We start from the raw sequence: 21,333 nt of genomic DNA on the forward strand, positions 1-21,333 counted from the left end.
GTTGCATGTGATGTAAAACAGTGGTTCCTACGCTCTTTGCTAGATGTTGGAATTGGCAGCAGTAACAGAATGCGGCAGGTTAGGTATTGTGTTAAGGTGTGTGTGCTAGTAGTGATATAGTGACATAACCAGTGAAAATTTTGCATAGGATGTATTATAAGGAAATAAATACTATTGCTGTTTTTAGTGACTTGTTTACTTCCTAATTCGTTATTTGAACATGCTAGGACTTCTTAAATTATGAATGTTCGTCTCTTTGAATTATCTCTTCACATGAACTGCCAAAGAGTGCTCAAGATGTCAGTCGTATTTGAATATTGCTTTCTGTCCCTTTGCCTAGGAATTGGGGCTAAAGAAAATATTCCTATAAGGAAGAAGAAGAGAGGAAAACTAGTGAACTGGATGCAGGCTTCAGATATTTTTCCTAGGCTGTGAATAGTTTTACAGAAGGAGCAATTTGAACTTTAATCGTTTTGTAACTTTAACCTACAATAGATAACACAGCAGGAATTTTTTCCAGGAATACTATGAACTTATGATGTCAGAGCAAGAGATAGACGTGGTTCGAGGCAGCAGAACTCTTGTTTGTAAGTTAGTACAAAAACCTCTCCTGTAGATCTCTAGAGCCTGTTTAAATCTTTTCAATAACTGTGTATTGGTGATACTCACATGTTGTATCATAATGACACAATTAATGTATTAGTGTTGCCGCATTCAGTATAGGTCTTTTGATACTAGCAGTCCCTGATGGTTATCTGTCTGACCCTTAAAGTTGTGTCACAAAATTTGTGTGAGACTGAGCAGCACAGCCCCTTGAGCTGGTTGTGTGCCATGGCCACCCCTGGGCCTCGAAGCTCTGAGGGGAGCTCCCAGGTAGGAGGCAGCTGCTCCAGGGCAGTTCTAGGACATCAGCTCAGTGTGAGGAGGGACTGGCTGCATGACTGGGTCTGAGGGTGTCTTATGCTGGTACGTCAGCAACATCTGTTAATTTTCTTCCTCTCATGGTGACAATTAAGATTATTTGGCAGCCTTCATTCCAGATCAGCCTCTCTGACAGTCCCATAATGTCCTCCATGGCATGAGAACTACATCTGAATTATTCAAAAGCAATGTGCAGCTAAAGAGGCACAGTCTTGCTACAATTGCTTGAGAAGGCTTTACGGTGTGGAATTCTCCATCAGCATACTGTATTGCTTAGACTAGATATTCGGAAGTATTTCTTTACAGAATGGGTTGTCAGGTGTTGGAATGGGCTGCCCAGGGAGGTGGTGGAGTCCACATCCCTGGAGGTGTTTAAAGAGTAGAGTCATGGTATAGTTGGGAACTGTCAATGTTAGGTTAATGGTTGGACTGGATGATCTTCAAGGTCTTTTCCAACCTAGATGATTCTGTGATTCTGTGATTCTGCATACATCCTGCAGGGTTTTTTTTTGCATTGCATTTTACAGGATTTTTACTGGAAAACAGTGGTAGCAGAGGTTCAGATAAACAGAGGCTTAGGATCAGAGTAAGTGTCTGTGCCTCTCCACTCTTCCATCTTGTTGGCATGATTTATTAGGGGGGAAATAGACAACACTATATTGAAAATGTTATTAGAATGGAGGAAACAGTGTTGTGATTCTACAAGCAATGGAATATAACAGTTAAAGTCTTCTAGAAACTTTCAAGTCGGGGGAATGAGGGTAGTAGAGGAAGAGGTGTATAGGTGAGTAGGAACATTGGCTCATCATCTTCACTCAGTGTAGATTTACTTCCAGGTAGATTTAAGTACACACATTTAAAGTGTCACATGCTTTCATACAATTACTTTGTTTATGGACCCTGTAAAATCTGAAAGAACTTGCATTAACCTGTCACAAATATCAGGTAGAGATAAGCCCTTCATATAATTAGATATACATATACAGATAGTACATATACTCTAATTAGAGTAAGAATGCCACTAAAATGCAGCATGCAGGAATATCTTGCTGTAGTCTGATGACTGAGGTGTTGATCTTACTGTTACATGTCAATGTGTAGTCTGAAGGTAGTGAGTCCTTAATCAAAGCTTGTTGACCTTGCCTGACCTCTTGATGTTGTGATTGATCTAGACTGAGGAAGTATGATAACATAACTTTCTTCTTTTCTTAAGTTTTTGTCTGTGTTAATTTTAAAGCTGTTCACTTCCTCTGTTACTTTAGGAACAGCTGATAGTTTCTCATGTATTACAAAAAGCAAAAGATTTTTTTGTTCTGGTTTTGGCTTTTGTTTTTGTTTTGTTTTTGTTTTTAAGGGGCTTGTTACAAAAAGCATACTCCTTTATATTAATTTACATTCCTCCCCCTTCTCCCTCAGTGATATTTTGGCTTTAATATAAAATAATTATTTGTATCACTTGAAAATTGTGTGAAGATTTACCCATGTCTTGTGCCTTGCACGTGGCTTTATCTCTTATGCATTCAGAGGTACTCCTGGTCAGCAAGCTTTCCACAACTGTCAGTTAAAGTATTGGATTAAACATAGTGCAGTGAAGGAACTATCTTGATGTGAATAATGATCATAATTACAAATCATACAGTCTTGGGTTAATACTGAGCCAGGCTGAAAAAAACAAGGTCCTGATAGTTTATTTAATTTTTGCTTCATTATGTCACACTTTTCTTCAGTTGGGTGATTAAACTCATGTGCTTGAGGATCTTCTATTTACTTAGCCTTCGGGTTGTGTTTTGGATTCAGTGTCTTACTCTCATTCAGCCATGGGGATTTTTCCTTGTAGTAGTCATACTTGGCAGGTCCTCACAGGAGAAAATTTTCATGTTGATTTTTGCCTTGAAGAGGTAGTTTGTTATTTGAGGTAAGCAGCTTCTTTACATGTACCTCTGCTTCCAACATCAGGTGGAAGAGAAGTTTGCCTCACCGAGCCTTTGGATTTCCTCTTACGGGATAGTTTTTGGTATTAGGCGGAAAGGATGGTACTGTCTTGCTTTTGTTGCTGTCTTGTAATTACATTATACCTCAGCTGCAACTGTTTTCTTAGCTAAAATCTATCTAAATTTGAATTAAAAGGTGATCTTCTGAAGCTGCTCTTGTTGCAACTTGGCCAAATGTGACAGGGCATATACAGGTGGGAAAAGATAATGTTTCAGTTGAAGTGAGTAGCAGTGTCAGCTCCTGGCATAACAGCACCTTGGAGCAAACAAAGAAATAACTGTGTAATAACAAACTTTCTCTCTCATTTCTTGTATAATGTGGTATTTGCCTGTAGGCATTAAGTCACCAAACATTATATGCTGGAATAGTTCACTTCAGTTTTTGCTCCTCTGAAGCATACCTGCTTCAGGCATGCTGAAATGTGCTCTTTCTTGTTGCTATTGATTCAGCAGTTTGTAGAGCTCACAGCAACCCTCTTACGCTTCTCTGATAGCTGGGCTCCACTGCTGCATCTTCTGCGCAGTTTTTTGGTACACTAGATACATTTGCTTAATCTTCAAATTATTACTGAAACTATTGTGTGAGAGTGGTTTCAGTAAGTGAGTTGAATGAATCTTGTGTGGTTTTCTGAGAGCTCTGCACAGCCGCTTGCTCTCCATTTGCTACTTTTGTCAGAAGAACGCACACAAATGCGTTAATGCACAACATGTAGACGGTGTGAGGAGGTTTGCCATGCTGGGGATGTCCCTTCCTAGAGTGCGTTCCAGTGTTCATGTACATGTTACTAGGCCTGAGTCAACTGTGAAGATTGAACTCTCAGGACCATTAGAAGTCCCTTTTTTTCACCATGGGCTGATTCTTTTGTCCTTATGTCCAAGCAGAACCCAGCAATTCAGGTAGTTGCATGAAATCTTTTATAAGTCATCTTTCAGCATATATTGGTGTCTCTGAATTTTAAGATTTTGGACTTATGGAAGGTATTTCAGTGAAGTATTTTCTAGGCTTATATTGCTAGTTTTCTGACAGATGTACTAGCTGAAGCTTCAGGGGAAAGAAGAAGATAAAAAGCCGGTTTGATCCCCAGGGTTAGTCAGAGCCTGGCTTCTCCAGATACTTTGAAGGACGAGACTGGCCACCTACATTGGAGGAGGAAGCTTTTCTTCCAGTTCCTGACACTGAAGCTCTTGAGTGTGCATCTCTATCACTGGGCTAATAGAGGTGACCTCAGGAAACATATTTATGTGATCTGCTTAGGCATTGTCCTTATTTGACGGTTATTGTTTGTAGCTTTGTAGCCCAGAGTGAAAAGCAGAACAGAAGGAAGCTGGTGACTCTCCAAAATATTTTGCAAGTTGAGTGCTACTGCTCCTGGCCCATGGTTTTTCTGGTACCTGTGCATCTTGCCTTGCAAGTGGGAGTGTCTGAGCACAAGAGAGCAAACCAGAATATGAACAAATAGTTTCTAATAATCTCCTTTATTGCATCATGAATCCCAAAATGAATCCTGTGTTGTTTAATCTGAACATAGTTCACTGTGCACACCCCTACTGTAAAGATAACAAATCACCAAAGTATAAAGTTACCTGAAATGTTCCTTGTACCTTGCCATAGTATGTGTGATTATTGCTCCCCCTCCTCCTTCAAAATGTGCCCCCACCAGTCACTTTGGAGTGTTTGGAAGTGAGAGAACTACTACTGGGATTTGAATTTTGCCTGGAAGTGACAGCAGCGCATCTGAACTTGTATTAGTACTGTAGCAGAGTGTCACCAAAGTGCAGTAACAAGAAATAAATGGGTGATAAGCTGGTTCTGAACATGTGCTAAATGAATAAGTTGGGGTCACTGGCCATTTTCCTTGAAGAATATAAATTTAACATACAAACTTAAAACTGTGTGGTTTTAATACTAAGTGCTAACTTCAAGTCTTTTGATAAGAAGTTTTCAATACTTCTAATACAGGAGATGTGACCAAAGTGACTTGTGGCTCACTTTCATATTCCTTGAACGTTCCAAAATGCTGTACAAAATTCCCTCCTCTAAAAAAAAAAAGCAGTCCAAAACTGCGAATGTTAGAAAATGTTGGAAAGCTTTAGGAATCTGCATTGACTTTCCAGGTGGCACACTGGCATTTCTGATTTAATTTGAAAATGTTCCTATGCTGGAGCTGAAAAGGTATTAACAAACTGCAACTGTGGCTAGTTATTGGACTTTTTATCTTTATATTAAGTTTGATCTAGTGTGTTACTGAAGCAGAGGTGTTTAGAGTTTTATTCTGTTCTTGGTTCCTCTGCCTATGTAGCAGCTAAAAAGCAGGCTTGCTGCACAGATGGACACGAGGTGGCTTTCTGGAGTTAGCACAGCGCACTCTCCGGGTGTGCGTTCCTGATTTGCAGGGACAAGTGTGTAAGCAGCACCAGCTGCTGGTAGGAACTCAGGCTTTAAACAGCTTTTTGACTTGGCTTTAAGGTGAACAGCGTAAGCCTGGGATTGTGGTAGTGTCTTCCTTCTTGGGGACTGGTGTGGGCTTATTTGGGGCACATGTTTGAAAGTTTGAATCAACTCTGATGGAAGGAGACAGGAGTTAATAATTACACTGCTCTCCTTCCTTTCAAGTCAAATAATTTATCACGTTGTAAACAAGAAGAGTATCTGCCAGGCAGAACCTGCTGTGTGTGTCAAAGTAGAGGACTTCTCTCCTGAAAGTAGAGGACTTTTCTCTGCTCCCTTGTCAGAAAACCTTGTTTTTGAGCCCCACGTGAGGCTTGCCTGGCTTCATGTTGGGTGACCCGCCACACATGCAGCCGTTCACTTGGTGACAAAGGTCTGTGCTGCAAGTTTTTAGCTCCGATCAGAGTATTCAGGTGAGATTTTTTTTTCTGAGCACGTTATCCATCAGAAGTGCTCGTCAGCCTCCCGGGAGTGTGTTAGTCTTGCCTCTGCCCAGATAGCATGCAGTATCATTTATTGGCAGGTCACAGATTGTTAGTTTGTGTGATAATATTTACTACACTAACAAAATAATAGCAATATACTAGTGATGTATAAAGAACCGTCCTGCTAGCCTGGCTTTATGAAGGGCGACAGAAAGGTGTATTAGCTGACCTGCAGTATCCCTCTGTTCTCATTTAATAGTAACACCACTGGTGATACTTGAAAAAACTGATGTAATACACCTTTTTTTTTTTTTTTTTTTTAACTCCCTTCTCCTACCTGTTGTGCTGGTACAGAAGCGGTCAGACCTACTTGCAAGCATTGTGGGGATTTGCTGGCTATAGCTCTTGTTGCAATCCTAACACAAACTGATACATTACTGTGTTATTGGGAAAGTTCAGCTAATATAGATTGAACTACTACTGATACTGAGAGTTACATTTACATCTTGTTAAGCTCTTGTTTAAAAAAACTTATAAACTGTTGTTTGATCTTTTCAAGTGAGAGCTTTTTAAGCAAGGGGAATTGGCAGGCTGAGGAATTACTAATTCTCCACTATAGGAAATAAATACCTTTAACTTCTTTGTGGTTTTAGCTGTTTGGAAATTTACCTCAAGTTGTAATTACAGAATGTATGAAGTACATTCTAACAGTTGCACTTCAAACTTAAAGGCTTTTAAAAAAATATATCTGTATTTTAAATTATGAGGTTGCAAACTGTATAGCTGCTCTGCGTATGTAACTGTTCCAACAGACTAATGTTTTTCTACAAGTGAGCTAGAGAAAAACCTTGTGGTAGTATTTTACAGAGGATGTAGGAATTACTGGTGTGTTTCAAGATAATTAGATATTACCAGAGTTGAAGCCTTTTTGTCGTTATGAAATAAAGCAGCTATTTCCCATCTCTGCTCTTCCCACTTTGTTTTTCCTGAACAAAACCTTTCTCTCCTGCTTCATCATGTTCTTTTGTTAGTACTTTTTCTTTCAGCTCAGTTGAAGTAGCAGTTTCTCTTAATTTTTTTTTTTACTCCTCTGTTAGCAAAACGCATGCCTTACTTTGGCAACCCACTGCCTGGGAGAATAGAAGCAGCAGACTCTCATAGCACTTGCTTACAGAGATGGGAAGGATGGACAATATATAGATATCTCCAGAGAAGAAATAGAAGGCTAGTCCCACACATGTAGTGATTCAGTTAGACTGTTTTTATGTACAGTATGATTAAAAAGAAAAAGCAGTGGGAAGAAAGGGTGCTTCTCAAAACGGTCTTTCCAGTTGGCATTTGATGGTTTTGCTGAAAATGCTGTAAAAATAGAGAGCAAGACTGAGTATGCATATGGCACAGGTTTAAAAGCCAGTGGATCAGTTGCAGAGTTATACTTTAGATTGCTTATTGATAGAACTAATTCAAGCATCTAATTTATAATTAAAGTTCAGTAGGATTTTTTTCCTCTTAAAAACAAATTTCTGTAGGAAGAATTCTAGTACATCTGAGTGTATTTTAGGAAGACAAAGCACACATTGCAATTTATAAAGATAAAAAATGCTCACTTCTACCTTGATAGGAAAAAAGAATCTCTTACATTACTTATTGACTAAAGAATGTGTTTGGGAGTTTTAATTAGAAATAACTTGAATTAGTTTAAAGAAGATAGCATTCATCCTGATTGCAGCAAAGGATCTATAAAGTAAATAAAAAGCTGAAAAGAAGGAGATAATTCAAATAATTGAAAAGAACTGACCACATTGATTCTTTCTCTTGTGTTTTAATGTCTCTGCTATACTTTGGCCATTTCCATAAGACAGTGCTATTTTAGTGCCTTTTATGATGCAGTTAAACCCATAAGTTAATGTTAAATCCAGAACATAAATAAAAAACCAGTGATTTGAGGGACTTGGGGGGATGGGTGTTGATTAGGAGGAAGAAAGAGGGGACTATGCTATATGCTTTCAAATATTTGCACAGGGTAGAAGTTGTAGGTCTTGTAATGTAAATTTAGTGGCATCTTTTTTTACTCCACAGCATTTGAAGAAATGTGCATAATCAGTCCACCATAAATTGTTGAAGTGAACAAACTAACTCCGTTCAGAAAAGTGTTTTCAAACTCAGTATCAGAGCGATTATATTAATCCCAAAAGACATTAGTCTGAAAACAGGATCTGGGTTCTTGAATCAATTATGTATTTGTGAAAATTTTGCCCTCCCTCAGGCCTAAAAGGCAATTCTGTGAATTACTCAGCAGATGACAAATGCTAGTCAGAAAGGTCAAACTGTTCTTGGGTAAATACTGAACGCTACTGAAATACCCCTTGATTGCCAGAGGTGGTCTTCTGGATGTAGGTATGCCAGTTGAAGGTGTTTCTTCCCCTGGCCTCTTTTATTCCTCACCACCTGGGTGGAAGGGACTGCTGTTGCCATCCTTGAGGGTCCTCTTTGGGCTCCCAGCTACGCTTAGGAGAAGTTAAGCTGCCTTAGCTGAACTGATGAAGGTGGAGGGATTTAATTTGGCTAACTTTGCCGTAGATGGATTAGGGAGGTTTGTGTAATCCTGTTAAAACAGGCCTTGTCACTGGGAAGCTGGGGAGCGGTAACAAACACCTGGGCTATAACTGGGCTATGACAGAAATAAATCTCATTTGCCTAGCTCTCTGCAAAGTGAAATTCTTCATTTACATCTTAGGAAACTGTTTATTCAGTAGATATCCTGATTTTTAGTGATGTTTAGTAATCATATGGCAATGGAATACCTGTTTTTTCTTCATGTCTGTTTTTAGGTAAACTGAAAAATTGGTCTGTGAAGCTGTTTTTCAAATGGGTGAACTGAAGAAAAACGTGATATCAAAAATCGAGCTCCTTAAGCTTTCCTAGTTTTATCAGGTTACTAATATGGACATCTTTTGAAATGTTTCATTTTAAAGCTCCCATAGGGCATATGTGGCTCAAAATATGATTACTATGTGACCTATAATATATTGATATGGTTCAGTAACTAAGGATATAAAAAGTGATGGTCAAAGTCTCTGAGGCTTTTGAAAATTGTTTACTTATTATGCACAGTTTTAGTTTCTTAAAAGGACTGATGTATCAGTCACCATGAAACCTAACTGCCTATTAAATCACCTGCAGATGCAGTCAGGTGTTTTTTCAGTAGCTTACAACAGCAAATATTAAAAGAATTTGTCTGCTACAGAGGCCCGGGTGGTATGGAGAGGACCTCAGCAGATGCTTCATATTTACATTTCCCTCACTACTCTGATGTTTGGTTTTGCTTGAGTTTGTAGGTGGGAAAATAATTTGTGATCTCTACAGTGTCTGCTGTCATTCCTGCTTCGTTATTTAACACATGTAGATGGTAATAGTAATCTAGAAATTACTTTATTAAGCTGGTGGGACATTAATGTTAAGATTGAAAGTTAATTTGGGAAGCTGTTGGATTCCCCATCTTGTAGAGTGTCAATGTTGCTTTTAAAATTTAAAAAACCAAACAAACCAAAAAACCAACAAACGTTGTGACGGGGAGCGTGAGGATTGGGCTTTCTGTGTTTTTCCTTTACCTTAGTTTCAGTTTTGTTCAAAACCATTTCAGGACCAAGTAGGTCACAGATGGAAAAGGGAAAAGCTTTGTTTAGTTTACGAAACTTCTGAACGATCAGAATTTCCTGCCATAAATCTTTTTTTTTTTTACAGTTCAAAATCAGTACCATCTCTTAGTAAAATACCTTGGGAAGCTTCAAACTGAAGTTATTCTCTCTTTTCCTGTGCTGTACTAGCTTTCCTCTCAGGAGTGGAGGGATGAATGCAGTTAGGACTCTTAAGTATTGATGCTTTCAAGAAGCTGAAATACCTCAGGTTCCTCCTTCACATTCTTCCCCAAAGACAATTATAAACCTGAAATTCTACAATATTTGTCTTTGTTGCCTTTGATTTTTATTTTTTTCTCCAGAGGAGACTTAAAGTGGTAGGGGCAACTAAACACTGTGCTATAGGAATTATTCATCCAAAGAGAATTCAGATACAAAAGGCTTATTTAGTGCTACAGGGATACATTACAAATATCCCATCCAAGTGTGAATATAAAATCAATAAACTCTTAAATCAGAAGTGATTCATCTTAAAGCATAGAGTTTGGGAAGGCAAAAGTCATCTGTGTGTTCACTGCTTACTTCTGCCTGCTGTCCACAGCAGAGGTGCTAAATAATTTAGATTTCCATCACTCCAAAACTGAAGCTTCCTTCAGAAGATCCTGCCAAAGAATAGATTGTAGTGCACAAGCACTATACAATTTCTTTGCATATGGTTAATATCCATTGTTTAAAATTATTTTCAGTGACATTGCAAATAGTATTTCTTGTGCAAAGGAATATATATGCCCAAGGCAGAGGAAGCTCTTTGGGATGGATGAGCAGAATTTTTAACCCAGTCATTTTTAACAGTTGGAGCAGAAGCTATGGGTAACACCCTGATGAGAGAAATTAGAACATGCATGCCTGCATAATTTCTCCTGTGAAAGGAAGAGTGAAGAAGTGCCAGAGAAGAGTGGAAGTATAACACAATTCCAGAATGACAAAAGCAGAAAATTTTTCAATTAAAACTTACTACTCTCGTTAGTACAATACTGCATGTTGGCATGCAGAGGCAACATTTAACTGCTATCCTGTGATTAAGCAAAACCAGTCAGAGTTATCTTTATTTCACTGGCTGCTCTGCTTCTCAGCTGCTTGGGGCAGGCAGGGAAGGTCCAGGGTATGGTCCCGCTCGGGGCGAGCACTGGGCATTGGTTGTGTCGGGCTGGTTTCCTCCAGGCTGTTGAAATCTGTGAGCACAGTGGCCTAGTCATTTACTCTGCACCAGGAACCTAGTGCAGAGAAGTGAAACTTGTAATATCATAGAATCATAGAACGGTTTGGGTTGGAAGGGACCTTAAAGATCATCCAGTCCCAACCCCCCTGCCATGGGCAGGGACACCTTCCACTAGACCAGGTTGCTCAAAGCCCCATCCAACCTGGCCTTGAACACTGCCAGGGAGGGGGCAGCCACAGCTTCTCTGGGCAACCTGTGCCAGTGTCTCACCACCCTCACAGTGAAGAATTTCTTCCTTAGATCTCATGTAAATCTACCCTCTTTCAGTTTAAAATTGTTACCCCTCATCTATCCCTACACTCCCTGATCAAGAGTCCCTCCCCACTTTTCCTGTAGCCCCCTTTAAGTACTGGGAGGCTGCTCTAAGGTCTCCCTGGAGCCTTCTCTTCTCCAGGCTGAACACCCCCAACTCTCTCAGCCTGTCCTCACAGGGGAGGTGCTCCAGCCCCCTGATCGTCTTCGTGGCCTCCTCTGGATCCGCTCCAACAGGTCCATGTTCTTCTTATGCTGGTGTCCCCAGAGCTGGACACAGCACTGCAGGTGGGGTCTCAGGAGGGGGGAGTAGAGGGGGAGAATCCCCTCCCTCGACCTGCTGGCCACACTTGATGCAGCCCAGGACATGGTTGGCTTTCTGGGCTGCAAGCACACATTGCTGGCTCACAGTCAGTTTTCCATCCACTTATAACCCCAAGTCCTTCTCTGCAGGGCTGCTTTCATTCCACTCGTTGTCCAGCCTGTATTTGTGCTTGGGATTGCCCCATCCCATGTGCAGGATCTTGCACTTGGCCGTGTTGAACCCCATGAAGTTTGCACGGGGCCACCTCTCAGGCCTGTCCAGGTCCCTCTGGATGGCACATCCCTTCCCTCCAGCGTGTCGACCACACCATGCAGCTTGGTGTCGTTGGCAAACTTGCGGAGGGTGCACTCGATCCCACTGTCCATGTCACAAACATATCTGCAGTTATGTTTCATAAAGTGACATGCATCCCAGTATCACTCTTGGTTCCAGTTCTGGACGTAGAGCAATAGCAAGTTGTGCTGCTTTATGTGTCAGGTAACTGAAGTGTACAGTCAGGCATATATGCTTGTCCACATAACCTGTCTGTGTGCTGTGTATATAGAACAGAAATAACATTTTGTTCATATGTTGTTATTTTTTAATTGATTGCCAGAGGTGCAGTAAGATTCATACTTCCAAATAACAATATCTTGCATATATGTAAACTAGTTGGAGAATCCAGAGTTGCACATTTAGACCCCACAAGTTGTGCTACAAAATAAAGCAAGGTGTGATCAAACTAAGAAAGAAATATAATGCACTGTATTCCATAGTATTTGCATCTGCACAAAAGCTGCAGCTTTTTACCTAAACAGCTTGAGTCTAGCAGACTTGCGTTCCTCATGGTGCTGTTCAGTGATGTTACAGTTGGAGGTCCTTCTTGGCTTTTGCCACCATAATGTGTTTTTTAATGACACATCACTGTATCTGTCAAGTAAATGTAACAGACACTATAATCCACTAAATTTAGTGGCTTCTCTTTTCTATAATTCTGTTCTGTCTGTGAAATTCTGATGGAATCAGCTCACCAGGCCTGAAAACAGGTTGTGATGCAGCTAGTACTTTGTTTTAAAACATAGAGGAAGTGTAAGAGACTATTTTTCTTTTCCCCAAGTGTTAAGATTTCCTGAAGTACAGGACAAAGACCCACTTGTTTACTGCCATATACTGTAATAAAAACAGTAAACTCATGCTCTTATCCATTGCAGAGAACTCTCTCCATGCATCCTAAGTAGGTCTTGAGTGTTGGTATGCTTCAATATGACTATAAAACCAAATGCAATATCTCTCCGTAGTGAAATCAGGTTTATTACAGTGTAATTTCCTTCTAAAGACAAGTCTCCTTTTAAGGACTTTTATCTAAAATAACTAATGAATGTAATGGCATTAAATAATAAAATACTGTCATGATGCCAAAAATAACTTCTTGGTCTCTTTGATCTTCATTTCAGCTAAAGATATAAAATTCCACAAGAGACTCTTGTAAACAGACTCCATTAATCCAAACAAATTGTTTTGAAAAACAGCAACTATAATAGATGTTAAGACAGTGAATAACCTTGAATTTTAATTTTCAATATAGCTTGAGTTAACTCCACGTTAATTGGAGTCACGCCTCTAAGTCATGTTGCACTGCTCCAAAATCTGCATGTGGCTACTTCTGTTTGTCTTGGCTTTGATTAATCATTCCCTTATTTCTTGGCAGCAGCCATTATCGGGCAGGAAAATATGGTTCCAGGTGTAGTCTTGAGCCTTTACAACTTCTGCCTGCCTTCTGCATGCTGTGGCTCTGTGCAGCACAGGCAGTCCCTAGCAGCATGGAGTCTTGCAGCAGATGAAACACAGATATGTCTGTAGTATTTCCAACTGGTGTGCCGATGGGAACTGTCTCCAGTAGTCTTCAAGCCTTTCTTCTTTCACTGAAAAAGTTCAAATTTCATTTCTTTCGCATCTGCATTGTTTAGTACCATTCAGTGCATGTGTAATGTAAGTTTCTGTGTGTTTGCATGCTGCTTGATTGTTTTTCCATAAAGCTTTACATGACTAAGAAGGATCCCATTTAAAGAGATGCAGACATGTTACCTATGTTTGGAAAAAGAAATACATCTAGTTCTGACAACACATTATTATTTTATGTGCTTCTGAAGAATGCACCAACTGATAAAATTATCTTGATTAAGAGTGTCAGTGGAGTTAATAAAGAGAAGTGCCCTGAGAGCTGCAGTGTCTGTATGGCTTGGCCCTGTGTGCACTTCGGAGACCTCATTTCTGATTGCCTTGTTCTTTCAAAGTTCCCTTCTGGGGCAGGGCAACAATTAACTCCCATAAAGCGGAAGCCCAGGAGCAGCTGGGCCCATTAATGATGGTATGGATTTGTGCTGTGCCATGCATGAATTTCTTCCCAGGGATAGTCCCTTGGTATTACCCCAGCAGGTTTTGTGCCGTTAAGTGCCCTCAGACAACATGGTGCCACTCCTCATGGCATGCAGCACATACATGCTGTCAATATTATGTTACCAAAAACACTGCTCTTGGGCAAATCCTGTGCCTTGTGGGTGTCACCATTCTGTTCCAGCTAGTGCAGAGGAGCAGAGGCAGAAACAGGGCTGTGTTCCTTGATCAATTCCCCACAGTAGCCCACAAAGAAAGCGAAGGGTTTGCCAGACATGATAGGAGGCCTTGGGCTGATTCCCAGGTCTTCCTGTAAGCTGGTTCACCAAATTACAGTTGAAAAATTAATTTGCATTTTCTAGAGTTTGATTGTTTTTGCCTGTTTTCCTTGTTGCTCCTGGTTTTGAATGCTACCTTAATGGTCAAGCACATGGAGACTGAAATAACAATTTGATATGTGTGTCTGGCAGTGGGGATGGAGAGTGAACTTGGTTGTTGAAGTGCTCAACTTGTCCTTTATCGTGTACTTCTCACCTGAATTCAATTCTTGCAGTGGGAGAATAGCTCTAAGAAGTGTCAACAGGTTGAATAGTAGTGAAGAATAGAAGAACAGGAGATGGCTGAAAAGCCAAAGGCAGAGGAGTCAGTGCCCATGGGAGGGATGGCAGTGGTGGTTTGGAATGTGCACATTAACCCCAGGTTGTAAGCTTCCAAGGAAAAGCAAGAAAGCAGCCATAGGAGGAGGTAGGAAATTTCCTAGCAGTGTCAAAATAAATGCTGAAAACAGCATTTGTCGGTATGAATATTGCAGCTGCGTTGTTCAGAACATCCTTGTGGTACCCAAGATGTTGTGTGTGAACAGTGTGGCAGTAAGGCGGAGAGAGGAGGGAGATGGCATCTTACATTTTTGCAGGAGATATTTTGAGGGGGTTTGTTTTATTTTAGTTTTTAGTTTAAGTGTTTGAAGGCTCCCACTGTAGGTGTCAAAGGAGGAGAAGCTTCTCCAAAGGTTGATTTAGAACAGCTAAATTGGGTGTCTGTCTGGATCTCCCTTTGGAGGAACTCTGTCAGAGGAGTTTTTCTCTTTGCATTAGCTATAGAGAGCTGTGGTGATGGCCACAAGTTGCTAGGCTTTTATGACTATTTCCCTAACCGTGGGGGGGAGGAAATTCCAATAAATGCTCAGTGAAAAGTAATGTAAATATTTTATTCCCCTGTCTCTGAGAGAAAGAAGCTTGTGTTGTTCATAATGCTGCAGTATTGAAGAACATAACGCAGATGGTTTGAGTTCTGTCATTACCTTGACTCTGTTAAATACAACTTTCAGATATTTTAATGTGTTTTGTTGACACGTGTATACAACTTCCAGTTATTAACATTTGATTTATTTAAGTGTCTGTGCAGTGGGGAAGTATTAGATTCCACATCTCATCTAAGGGCTTGCTCTTAATAAATTGCTCTCTTCTGATGGTCCCTCAGAGCTTTAAGGAGAGATGCAGTTGTACTTGGTAACTAGAAAGAATACATTTTTAAAAAATAACTAGCTATTACTATAATGGTCATTGCAGGAGACAAATGAAGATAATTTAGCTATTCTGTGGCTGGAATTGGAGAGTTGTTTCGTGGTTTTTTTAAATACGTCAAGACAATGTGTTTATGATATTACAGAAGCATAGAAATTTGTGGCACTGTATGTACATTCTAATTTCAGCTCTAATCACGGGCAATCTAAACATAACTTACTGACTGTGAGAAGCACAAGTAATATGGTTAACTGTCTGTCAATCACTTATTCCTCTGAGCCACCACTGCAGTGTGTGTGCTACTTATTTTCTTGTTATGGGGAGAGAGTGCATATTTAGTTTATGAGTCTTCTCTAAGCAGTAAAAGAAGCAGTTTTTCTAGCTCTAGTACTGACACAATTACTATCAACTTTTTAAAAGCTTGGTACCGAATACAGCCTGATGCCTGAAACTCCCTAGCTGGTGCCAAGGGGCTGACTAGGAAGCGTTGGCTGAAAACCTGTTTAAATTTTTGCAAAGTGTGTACTCGGAGCTCACAGCTGCGTTTGTAGTTGAAGACTGAACCATTTCTGTGTTAGGCTGGCATTAAAATACGGAGTGTGACTTTCAGTATGAATTGAAGGTGTTTGGATTTAGATCTGCTTCCACACTTCTAGCAAATGCAGTGCAATATTGACCTATGGCATAAGAAACTAACATGACACTAAACAGTACTAAGTGTTGTGAATCTGGATTTTTTTTAATTGCATGCTACGCTTAAACTGCCCCTTAACTAAATAGATAACTAGGAGCTTAAAAAGCATGTTTGATTAGAGTAGTTGCTATTTCATTCTCCTGTGGGTTTTTTCCTGACTTTCTGGTTGTTTGTTTTTTTTCTTTCTTTCTTAGTCTTCATGAAGAAATCATTGACTTTTATAAGTATATGTCTCCCAGACCTGAAGAAGAGAGAATGCGGATGGAAGTGGTGAACAGGATAGAAAACGTTATAAAAGAGCTCTGGCCTAATGCAGATGTGAGTAGGACACTGTTCTATTCGTTAATATATAAAAGCAACATCTTGTGCCTGTTTACCTTGTGAAGTATTGGATAATGAAAATACTGTTTATTTTTCCATATTAAAAAAAACCCCAAATGATTTCTGGTCAAATGAGAGAGGTGATCTTTATTTCTAGAATAATACAGGTAAAGTTTTCTATCATACGTAGGAACAAAGACAAGCTAGAGTTACAGTAGTCAAAGAAAGGTCATAAGTTGTGGCAATATTTAGTCTCGTTAACATTTATTTACTAAGATTAATGGGAACATATCAGGCATGCATGCATGCTTGTGTAAAGTACTGTGTTCAAAAAACCAATCTTCTGAAACTCATAGCTTCACTAGTACCATGGCTTCTAGTCCAAAGACCCATGGTCTTGAATAAATCTATTAAGGTGGAATGCCAGCAATGCCACGTTATGTAGAACATGCTATTTTTAATGGGCAGTTAAACTAAATTGACATATCTTACAAATTTAAAGGAACCATTTTTTTGTACAGGAACAAACAGGTTTGTAGATCTGTGCGGAGATTAAAATCTCCTATGCCTCTTTCCACTGAAGATGGGTTTTTGCTAGTATTTCATTCAGTCAAAACAAGAGTTTCTCCTATGCAGAGCTGTGCTTTTTTTTTTTTTTAATGAAAGTTGAATTAAAGAGAAGCCAGAGAAGTGCTTTTAGATCTCAAGATGGTTTTATGGGGACACAGTTGGATTTTCAGCATAACTGAATCTAGTTTAATTGTATCCCTCTACTAACATGGTGTTCATTTTCAGAACGCAGATTTGTAGCTGTAGTCATCTATCTGTAGATAACAGTAGCTGAAAATAAGGACTTGTTAGCCAGAATAGCAAACCAAATTCAGACAGCAGAATCTTTAGTATAAGGAATGCTCTTTGATCCTGCCATGGTAAAAGATAGTGTTTTGACATGAGTGACTTAAACCCACTGTTCATTTTAGATCTTCTTAACCTGTTTTATGGAATGTGTTTTTAGAAATCGGCAGAATATGACAGAATAGAAATTCTGTATAGGCTATATGTATGTGGGTTTGTGTGTAAATACACTCTCATTTTCAAGGTGGTTCATGTTGTTATGGACAACATATTAGGGCTGTATAATATGGAAGGAGCACGCTCCACTCAGTGATTTGCCTTTGCACAGTTACAGGGAGTTCATAGAGTCAGTACTACATGTGTCTGGTAATTTTCTCTTTGAGCAAAACCAATCCAGGGGAGCTGTGTAAGAGATTTCAGCATATCTCACAGGTGGTGTATAGCTCTTCTCTAACCCACTGCAACAGTGTTGTAGACCCTCATCAAGAGCAGGAGCAATGGACTGCCAGTCTGACAGGCAATGGTATAGGAAACAGTGCGGGTATGAAACAGTGCTTACTGTGATAGACCCTGCCAAAGTCTTGTAGGAGGGGATTTCACCAGAATAACTGATTGCTTCAGGCTAGAGAAGATGCCACTATTTCCTGGACAAATTTGTGTGCTGCAGACATAACCAGTGTAATGGGGTGAATGGATTTATTACCAGGGGATCTTTCTTTGTTACCACTAACACTTTGACTGGGGCACAAGAACTTAGTGCTTCCAGAGATAACTCTGTTTGCAGGACAGACTTGATCTGTAAAAATTAGGTCTTTTGTATTAAAAATATTTTTTATTTATACATACATGACTTTGAGGCCTTGAGAAAATAAGTCTTTAAGATACTGAAACTGGTTTTTGTAGCCATAATCTGTTTAAGAAGGTGAAGCAAATTAGAAGCCCTACCACAAGTGACAGCTGACCACTGGGCTTAGCTGTAATGTGACTGAGAGAAAGCACACACCATGTACTTGAAAACTAAAGTTCACTTTCCAATTAGTGCCAGTTAAAACTGCCATGACTGACTGTCTTCACTGTTCTTGAAAATGTTAGAGGGCAAGAGCATGCCAGTTCCTTTTCCTTAAGTCAGTAACTGCTCTTCAAAGCCTAACTCTGCATTTTGTCTGCTGTTGTTATGTCAAGGAAGAATTCTCCTCTTGTATGCCCTTCTGTTTTCTGAAGGCTAGAAGGGAACTGAATGGTGACAACAGCACACCAGGTTATAATCTGGAAATTGTTGTAATGTTATTTTTCTAATACTTTACAGATCTGCTTAGGAACTGAACTGCTGAACTCAACTGTGTTCAACTTGGACAGTCTTTTTTTGTAATTTTTCAGTCGTTTGAGTTAATCACTAACCTTTTGGAACTCTGTGTTGGTTTAGCTACTTGTAAGATTTAAGTTTTTGAGTACATGCTCTGAGAAGTGGAGTGTTATCTGGTCCAATGTCCTCAGCTTTAGCTGTAGTGTAAAGCAATAAGTTAATGTTTAAGCTGTTCATTTTGAGTCATAGATGCAGCAAATCCAGCTAAAATAAACTTGTAAGTTAAACATACACATTTAGTTTGTAGTTTCTCACTAAGCATGTAGGTAAGACATACTCTATAAAAATCAGATACCAAGAAAAGGAAGATCAGGCTTCATGAATCTAAATGTATAGAGACAGCATGGAATGTGTCTGTGCACATACTTCCCCCCCCCCCCCCCCCCCCTTCCTGTTCCACTTGGGAAAAGCCTGAAAAAGCAGATGGAGGGGGATAAAACTAGGTATCCTAAACTGTTACTTTATTTATAGAAGTAAGCAATTGTGTCATTTGCTCTCTTACTCAAGGGAATGTGCTTAGAAGGAAACATTCCTCGTAAGTGAGAACTGTTCTTGGCATCAACAAGGCTCTGACCATAAGAAAGGCTTTAATTACACTGAAACTGAACAACCCAAAACATTAAATGAAAGCATTTTAAGACAAAGTTTTTTGACCAGTTGAATATGGAAATTTGACAATTGAAAAAGTAAGGACTTATACAGTGGAATTTAGGATACGTTTGTCATAATGTCCTCAGCTTCATGTCTGAGTATTACGTGGCCTCGTAGATCTGAAAAGAAGGAATGTTGCATACTTCACGCACTTCAGTTACGAGAATACTGTCATTGGGAAGGGAAGTAGAAAGATGAACTCTATTTAGTTTGACAGACTTCAGAAAATTCTACCTAATGTTGTAGAAGAAGGGGAAATTTAAATTGGCCACGGATAGATTTTTTTGTTTTGATGGAGGGATTTTGGTAGCAAGGAATTTCCAAGCTTTTGTGGATTTCCAAGTTCTGTTGTGCATTGTGAGGACATATTTGGACACACCGTAATTAAAGCTCCTTCAGGAACTTTGGAATTTAATGTGAACAAGTCCACAGAAATGCAGGATAAATAGGAACAATAACATACAGGAGTAGGAGGAGTCCATTACAGTACTGTGAAGTCTTAAGTTATCTTATGAATGCAAATCTCTGTCCACATAGAATAAAACCATATTTAGCAGTGTTGGCACACCACAAAAACTAATGCTCATACCTCTCAAGTCATAATAGTGTCCTGTATTTGGGATGTTTTAAATATATACATGGCTACAGAGCTTCAGCAGTTTGAATACTGATTCAATAATAAATCAAAATTCTTTAAAATTTCTGTTCCAATTTCCCCACTCTTCCTCTTCCATCTTTCCAGATTTCATGAAAGAGGGATTGAAGTGTGGGTGTGGGTTTCTTTTATAATAATTTATGTTTCTCATACTCCAAATTATTATACAACAGCAGATGTTGTCTCATTCCTTTTGGTAAAGGTCATATATGTTGTATCAGTAAGTTTATGAATACTTTCAAGGATTGTTTGTTCTGTAAAGGCTCTCTTTGCTGTTCAGCTGAACATACTATTTTGTTTGATAGTGTGAAAGCACATTTAATTTTTTCCGAACCTGTGATTGTTTTCTTGTGCAGAAGCACTTTTCAGATGGTTTTGGTGGCTAAATAAATCCTGGTTTGACTGAACCCCAAAATAAAAACCTTGCATTATTATCCTGAATTAGAAATAGTAATTATTATTCCATTCTTAGCTTTGTGATGCCTTTATGCTTTTATGAAGATCTAGTACAAAACTGACGCTAGTTCTGTGGCATTTCTTGCCATCTTTTCTAGTTTGAAAAGCTATGAACTTTCAACATTAAATTTACTGCCAGTATGTGCTTTTTGTTGGGGGTGAGAGGGTAAAAAGAGTGATCTAAAATAATTAACAGGAAGCACTCATACTGCTTCTTAGTCTACTAAAGTATCAAGACATTTACTTGTAAAACATCATGTTTTTCCATCTCCCTCTTTTTCTTATCCCAGAGGGGAAGAACATAGACAGTGGGTCAATTGACATACAAATAGGTGGCAATCAAGCTAGCGTGTGAAATATATTAAAGCAGAACACGCAAGTCTGTAAGGTGGCTCCAGGAAACACACCAGAAGACTGTCTGGTTGAAAATTAGTTCAAATGTGTATATATTTTTACTTTGAAGTCTCACCAGTCCCCCTTTGAGACTTAGTGCATGAGTCCGACCTCTCTGCAAGGCTTGGCTCAGTTAATGAGAACATGGTTTCGGACAGCTTACAATGGAAACCTGATCATTTAAACCTCCAGTACTAGTAAAAATCCAGCACAATAAACTAAATCTGTGGGATGTGAAACTTTCTGAAACTTTTTTTGTTTGTTTTTTAAGCAGAAATAAACAGTTGTGCTGTTGTGCTACTTGCTCTGTAATTCAGAAAAAAATGGATTGTGATTTAATTTTTTTTTAAATAGGCAAAGCAACAGAAATATATTAAACTCAGAAAATGTGTTTAAAAACTGAAGGGTATACTTTGAGATATGAAAGCAAAAAATAAGTTGAACTGATAATGGGGTGGGTTTTTTACGTTTTATCATTATTAAGTGTTTTAAAACCTGTTGATTTATGGGTTTTTGCCCCATTTGGTCATGGTGAAAATTTGTACATTACAAAGAGGGTTTTGTAATAGAAAAGTCAAAGTTATTAATGTTTTGTGGGTAATAACCAAAGTTATTAATGTTTTGTGGTTGATAGCAGTGAAGATTAGCCATTTATACTACACTGAAGATGTAAATGCTTTAACAGAAAAGAGTGCTTCTGTTCAGGTGTGCCTGTTTGCAATACCAAAATCTACCAATGGAGGGTAGCAATAACCAGCCTTTACAAGCA

At 39.2% G+C, this 21,333-nt stretch overlaps 1 protein-coding gene across 1 annotated transcript in view; it reads left to right on the plus strand.

The window, feature by feature from the left end:
• Positions 1-21,333, plus strand: part of TENT4B (terminal nucleotidyltransferase 4B) — a 46,031-nt gene that overhangs the window by 7,532 nt on the left and 17,166 nt on the right. The window contains exon 2 of the mRNA XM_074840119.1: positions 16,065-16,188. Within this exon, the coding sequence (XP_074696220.1) occupies positions 16,065-16,188 (124 nt within the window). The remainder of the gene's footprint in view (positions 1-16,064; positions 16,189-21,333) is intronic.

The sequence above is a fragment of the Strix aluco genome, chromosome 14 (assembly GCF_031877795.1).
Source record: "Strix aluco isolate bStrAlu1 chromosome 14, bStrAlu1.hap1, whole genome shotgun sequence".
In the NCBI taxonomy this organism is placed as follows: Eukaryota; Metazoa; Chordata; class Aves; order Strigiformes; family Strigidae; genus Strix; species Strix aluco.